This window comes from Microtus ochrogaster, chromosome 5 (genome assembly GCF_000317375.1).
Source record: "Microtus ochrogaster isolate Prairie Vole_2 chromosome 5, MicOch1.0, whole genome shotgun sequence".
Classification (NCBI taxonomy): domain Eukaryota; kingdom Metazoa; phylum Chordata; class Mammalia; order Rodentia; family Cricetidae; genus Microtus; species Microtus ochrogaster.
Window position 1 is genome coordinate 44,869,187 of NC_022012.1, and position 7,186 is coordinate 44,876,372.

The window sequence follows — 7,186 nt, forward strand, 5'->3', positions numbered from 1 at the left end:
CTAGCCTGGGCCACAAACTAAGACACCATCTCAATTAAAACAAAATAAGTGAGTTTTGTGGTTCACAACTATAAATGTAGCACTGAACCCTATAATTCAAGCATTCGGAAGGCAGAGATTGCCATGAGTTTGAAGTCACCCTGGTTTCCTAGCAAGTACTGGGCTGGCCTCGTCTACCCATAAGAGTTCCAATCAGCTTAAGCCTCTATGATTATCTCAAACAAACAGCTAACCTAAAACCAAATATTAGGGAATACTAGCATAGAAAAAAGTACACTGTATATTCATTATATAGTATTTTATTTAAAAATTTTGCTTTTACAGAGTCTAGTTTTCATTAGCAATTCCCACAGAGGGAAACCACTCAGTCTTTTATCTGTGGACAGCTTATTTCTGCACAAGTGACACTAATCTGAAGGGTAAGCCTGTTTGGAATCTGACATATTTTACTCACCTACAAAGGAGAACTCCCTAAATTTAACTTCTCTAAACTCAGCTTTCCTCGAGTTCCTTCTTAAGACTCAAAAAACATCATTACTAATTTGAGATCTCAGCATCTGCTGATCTGAGTTCCCAGAGGCAGAGCCATCAACAGCCGGCATCAACTCAACAGTGGAGTATTTCCCAATTTCATGCAAAGTCTAGGCACGTGAATGAACAGTCCTCCTTCCCTTACCCCAACAGAAATAAGCTGAACTCTCCTCAAGAAATGGTAGTCAAAGGCAACATGAGCTCACAAAATGCATGATTACACCGCTGAGTCTTGCGAGCAGGCAACCACCAACTCAGGGGTATATGGAACCAGACTCATGGCTAGTTGAATCTAACTCCTCCCAAACCTTTTTCTCAGCAAATGAATTCTGAAAGTAACCATTGTAATTAGAAGAAATTCTGCCCACCAATGGTCTTCTCCTTCATCCCTCCTCACTGGGAGCTGAATGGCATTGACAGAGCAGAGGCGAAGAGGCATACAATCTAAAGTGCTGCCCTGGAGAGGTCAGAGCTTCCACAGCATGGCAACCGCTCTGCAGATGCCCACATCGTGGTAGTTGAAATAGCAAAGCCCAGCAAACGTCAAAGCTGAGACTGCCAAGAGGCCTGCCTTGACAGCCTTCTGCGATGCATCCCCATGAACATAGTCAGTCACCACTTGTCCAAGGCCCCTACAGAGAAGAAAGGCACAGCACAGGCCAGTTAGACAAGACATGATCCCACTCACCCAAGAAGTCAGACTCAAACACAAAGTCTTTATTTGTAACTCTAATAAGTGTTTGTACTTTGAAATAACAAGCCAAAGCAACACATGTTAAAAACATAGAAACAAACAAACAAAAAACCCAACAACAGTAGAAACCAAAATGCAATCAAGGAGGGCCTAATATGTAACAAAGAAAGCTCATCCTGTGGACTTAGTCCCCAGAGCCATTATACAGTAACTGAGTGTTCCTCTAGCTATAAAATCTTCTCTTCCTTTTTAACTAGAACAAGTGTTGTGCAGAGTCTTCACTCATGAAGAGTTTACTAAACAGGTATCATATACCAGAACATGTCACAAACGCTGAGGGTGCCATACTGGATGCTCCCTCTGTGTGGAAACGGACATGCGAGTGAAACAGAAAAAAAAGCAACTACACATGCAGCTAGGTAACTAGATAAACACCTTAGGAAGAGGGATTTGAAAGAGAAGAACACACACAACAGTGAAAAGGACCCTGCACCTCTGAGGAACAGTAAGGAAGTTCATGAGGATAGAGTCTGTGAGTCAAGTAAAAATCATAGCAAAGCTGGGGCAGACTGCAGAGTGCCCAGAAACATGCACAGGGTTTAAGCAGGAAGTATCTGAAATAAGGAGTGATCTGGCTTTACTATTCTACAGTATTTTTTTTTTTAAAAATTTAGTCTGTTGTCTTTGAGACAGGGTTTCTCCGAGTATTCTTGGCTGTCCTGGAACTCACTCTGTAGAGCAGGCTGGCCTCAAACCCAGAGATCCACCTGCCTCTGCCTCCTGAGTGCTGGGATTAAAGGCGTGCGCCACCACACATGGCAAATTTCACCTTTTTAACAGTATACGATTCAGTTTCTTAGTATAGTCAACGTGGTGAACTATCATCACTAATTCTAGCACATTTTTAAACACTCAAAAGGAAGCACTAGCCATTAGCCTACCCACCACCCAGTCACTGATTTGCTTGTGTCTAGACATGTGCCCAGTCTGGCATTTCATACAAATAAGACCACGCAGGATCTTCCCTTTGTGCCGCACTTCCTTATTTACAAGCTTTTGCTTCCCATGTTCATCAGCACACATCAGTTCTCCATTTGTTTTGTTGTTATTGTTTTTGTTTTTCGAGAAAAGGTTTCTCTGTATAACAGCCCTAGCTGTCCTGGAACTAGCTCTGTAGACCAGGCTGGCCTCAAAATCAGAATATCAGAATGTATTCCATCACTTTATGTGGCTGAATAATACTCTATATTCTATTTTGGCCACATGGATGGTTTTCACTTTTAATTAATTTAGGTAATGGGTTATGGCATTCTTGTATAAGTTTTAATGTAGACACATTTTGTTTTCTTTTTGATGTGGGAGTTCCCTCTGTGTGCTGTGATTACCATTCATGAATAAGAAACTGCCTTGGCCTATTGATAGGGCAAAACTTAAGTAGGCAGAGAAAGTTAGGCTGTATGCTGGGAGGAAGAAGGGCAGAGTCAGACAGGGACACCATGAAGTTGCCGCCGATGGAGACAGACACACTAAAACTTTGCTGGTGGGCCACGACCTCGTGGTGATACACAGATTAATAGAAATGGGGTAAATTAAGATGTAAAAGTTAGCCAAAAAGAAGTCAGAGCTAATGGGCCAAGCAATGACTTAAGTAATATGGTTTCTGTGTGATTATTTTGGTTCTGGGTGGCTGAGACAAACAAGTGGGCCCTCCTACAACATCTTTTTTGTTGTTACGGTTTTGTTTTGTGAAATGAGATCTTGCTATGCATCCCAAGCTGGCCTCAAATTTTGACTCTGACCTTCTGATCCTTTTGTCTCCTCCTCCTTAGTGCTGGATGACAGGCAAGCACTATCCTGCCTGGAATGCTGGGGAGAGAACACAGGGCTTCACAAACGCTAGACAAACCTGTAACAACTGAGCTCCCTGACCAGCTGTGTATCTTTATTTAAGTATAGAAGGGAAGGGCAGGAAGGAACAAACACACAAAACAGTAGACAGATGATGTAACATTAGAAAGTAGGGAGCCTTCCTAAGGAAAACAAGGAAACAAGGACAACTGAGAACTGAGTAAGTGGGTAGGGAAAGCTCTGCTGAGCGTGCAGTGTTAAATAGCTTAAGATGGGGAACAGGCCAAGTACAGAGCTAGTAATCATTTCAGACAGAACAGGAAGAGACTAGAGGGTCCCAGCACATCTGAAGAAGAGCAAGAAAGCCAGTGTGCCTGAAGGGGCAGCTGGAAATGAGAGCAGTAGGTGTGTGTAGTGGCGGCGCTGATGCTAAACTCTCAGGGCTGCCTTTTATTTTTCTATTTTACCTTGGTTTCTTTATCTATCTATATACATACATACATATAAAGTATTTTCTTCTATATTTATTGGTGTTTTTTGCCTACATGTATGTTTGTTCAAGGGGGTCAGAAGCCCTAGAACTGGAGTTACAGACAGGTGTGAGCTGCCATGTGGGTGCTGGGAAGTGAACCCAGGTCCTCTGGATGAGCAGTCAGTGCTGGCCTTCAACTCAAACTGATCCTCCTACTTCAGCAAATGTGCAGATTACAGTTGTGTTCGCTGTGCTTGGAATTTTTTTTAAATAATTTTTTTAAAGATTTATTTATTTATTTATTTATTAAGTATTCAGTGGTCTGCCTGCATATGTCCCTGTAGGCCAGAAGAGGGCAGCATATTTCATTACAGATGGTTGTGAGCCACCATGTGGTTGCTGGGAATTGAACTCAAGACCTTTGGAAGTGAAGCCAGTTCTCTTAACCTCTGAGCCATCTCTCCAGCCCCTGTGCTTGGAAATTTTAAGAGTTTCATAAAGACAAGGTCTCACTGCTGCTGTCCTGGCTTTGAACTAGCAATCTTCCTGCTTCAGCTCCCTAGAACAGATAGGACTACTAGATATCTAATACGACATAAAGAATCTGTACATGGGCTGGAGAGATGGCTCAGTGGTTAAGAGCATTTCCTGCTCTTCCAGAGGTCCTGAGTTCAATTCCCAGCAACCACATGGTGGCTCACAACCATCTGTAATGAGGTCTGGTGCCCTCTTCTGGCCTGCAGGCATACATGGAGGTAGAATGTTGTATACATAATAAATAAATAAATATTTTTAAAAAAAAAAAAAAAAAAGAATCTGTACAAAATGTTAAGAATTCTTTTAGTTTGAGCAAAATAAGATAGATATTTTGTTAGAGTGTTTATCCTACTTAACATTTTAACAGGATAGTGGGGCTGCTGTATTGGCATCACATCCAAGGGGAGAGGAGTCAATTGAGAGATTACCGCTGCAGTGAAGGATGGTGACACAATCTGGGGCCTGTATATGTAGGAACACAATGGAATGACAACAATTCACATAGCAAGAGGATGTGCCAAGTGTGGTGGTGCACACCTGTGACCTCAGGACAAGGGAGGCAGAGGTTGCTATGAGTTTAAGGACAACTTAGGCCATCTATTAACTTCTACGTCGGACAGGACTGCTGAGTGAAAGGCCGATCTCAAAAAGTGTACAGGAGAAAGGCTAGACTTGATGACAAAGTAGTAGGAAGGTGCAGGCAGGAGGATCAGGAGTTCAATGACATTCTTGGCTAAAGGAGACCCTGTCTCAAAAACAAACAAACAGGATAAACAGATTAGAAGACAAACATGAACTTAGCTATATTTCAAATTGCCTATAACGATTACTAAAATGAAGACAGCAACCAAGAAGGATGCATGTAGGGCACTCTGGCTGTGGTGGTTTAAATGAGAATGGTCTCCACGGGCTCATATATTTAACTATTTGGTCCCTAACTGGTGGAACTCTTTGGGGAGGATTAGGAGGTGTGGCCTTGCAGGAGGTGTCACTGGGGGCGCCTTTGGGGTTTCAATAAACTCTCACCATCCCAGGGCTCTCTCTGCCCCTATTTATGGATCAAGATGTGAGCACTCAGCTACGATTCCAGAGCCACACCTGCCTGCCTGCTGTCATGCTCCCCACCATGACAGTCATGGACTCACCCTCTGAAACTCTAAGTCCCAAATAAAGTCTTGGTCGTAGGGTCTCTTCATAGCAACAGAAAAGTAGGTAGGACAAAAGTACACATATGCATCCTAGCACTTGAGGCTGAGTCAAGACAATTTCAAGTTTAAGGCCAGCAAAGTTATCCTGACTCAAAATAATTTAAATATCAATAAACTTCCCACGTACCAGGATCTATTTAATCACTGCTAGTTGTTTGTATGTTTTTAAGTTTTCTAGAAGTCTTGAGAATCTCAATCAGTGCTTTCTTCATGAACAGACAGACAGACAGATTTGCAGCCAACAGACCAAACAGACAATGCAGAAGGACTGTTGTACTTGCCAGTGGCTGTGCAGGGTGAGGGCTGCAGCCAGGGAGTAGTCAACCACAGAGCAGGGGCTCAAGTACCCAGTCGGGAGCAGGCCCAGGAGCAGAACACTGACAACCCTCTCGCTAGTCCAGTGGAGAGAGGCAGCCTTGGAACCAGCTACAAGAAAGAGGAGATTCACAGAGGTGAGGAAGGACAAACATGTCAACCAATCACTCGATGGCTTACACAGTCAGCATGTAAACAGTATGCCAGCAGACCCATGCTGAACGCAGAATCAGATGGCATATCTGTCATGTCTCTGAGCACAAGACACTTTCTTAAAGGCAAGAAGGCAGGCTACATATCTGTGAAATACAGGCAGTCTTGGACCTCACTGAAACAGGTAGCACGAGAGTGTAATTTAGCAATCACTAATAGACTTCTTTAAAATAATAATGATACTAATAACTGTGTGATCTTTAGAGAAAGTGCAGTATGTTCTAAAAACAGCCTAAGCCGGCCAAATGTCTCAGAATACCTTTGAAGGTTATGTCCTTCTTCTGCCCCATTTACAACTTGGTGCCAAACAAATGAAACACAAGGGCTGCCTTTAGACAAGTGAAACACAACACAGGCTCTACGCATTTCTAAGAGGCTCTGAATTCCTTAGAGAACTTGACAAAAGGATGGAGTTCTTATCCAGAAAAATGCATATGAGCATATACATTAAGTTCTATGTGCACAACTTGAGGAAACTTTCCTCGGTACTGTGTGGTCCAGAACCAGTCTGCTAAACCTTACAAAGGAATCCAGAAAGGAAAACTAGTCAAAATCAAAAAGGTTTTAAAAGGCAGAAAAACCAACAGTTCTAATTTCTCATCTCTCAGATGCAACTGTAAGTAGCTCACTTAAGAATCGGGGAGGACTGAAAGGTAAAAATTAACACTCAAGACATTTTACAAATACTATCTCAGAAGCCAGGCATGGCTGAGGCAGGAGAACTGTGCCAATTTGGAATACATACTGAGTTACAGGCCAGCTACAGCCTGAGATTTATCTCAAATTTTCACAAACAACAACAGGCCCAAAAAAACAAAAAACAACAACAACAACAAAAAAAACCCATGATTTCAGAAGAACACTGTGTAGCATGATTAATAAAAACCCAGAGACAGAAATGGGGGTTCAACTTGAAAGTCAGAAAAGCAAAAAAGGTAGGCACTAGCTCTTACCTCTACCTCAGACCAAAATGGCGATCCTGCCTCCAGAAATCTCAGAATGAGACTGTGCATGAGAACTGTCTCTTCCCATCTTATATTCCTCTCTAGTGCTGGAGTTAAAGGCGTGCACCACGACTGCCTGGATTAATGGTGTGTGTCACCACTGCTTGGTCTGACAAGTGCAGCTGTTTTACTTTCTGAACTTCAGGCAAGCTTTATTTATTAAAATACAAATGAAGTATCACCACAACACTGCAAGTTTTGGTATAGCCTGCACTACAAAGCAATTTTCAGACCAGCCAGGACAAAATAAATATTTCTCTCTCCAGACTTTTTTTTTTTTTTTTTTTTTTTTATTTTTTGGTTTTTCGAGACAGGGTTTCTCTGTGGCTTTGGAGCCTGTCCTGGATCTAGCTCTGTAGACCAG

At 42.4% G+C, this 7,186-nt stretch overlaps 1 protein-coding gene across 1 annotated transcript in view; it reads right to left on the reverse strand.

Annotated features, from left to right (window-relative positions):
- Positions 1–283: 283 nt before the first annotated feature.
- The window catches only part of Sdhd (succinate dehydrogenase complex subunit D), a 10,642-nt gene continuing 3,739 nt past the window's right edge, over positions 284–7,186 (reverse strand). Inside the window, exons 3-4 of the mRNA XM_005347306.2 lie at positions 5,572–5,716; positions 284–1,163 (exon numbers count right to left, since the gene is read on the reverse strand). Coding sequence (XP_005347363.1) covers positions 998–1,163; positions 5,572–5,716 — 311 coding nt within the window. The 3' untranslated portion in view covers positions 284–997. The remainder of the gene's footprint in view (positions 1,164–5,571; positions 5,717–7,186) is intronic.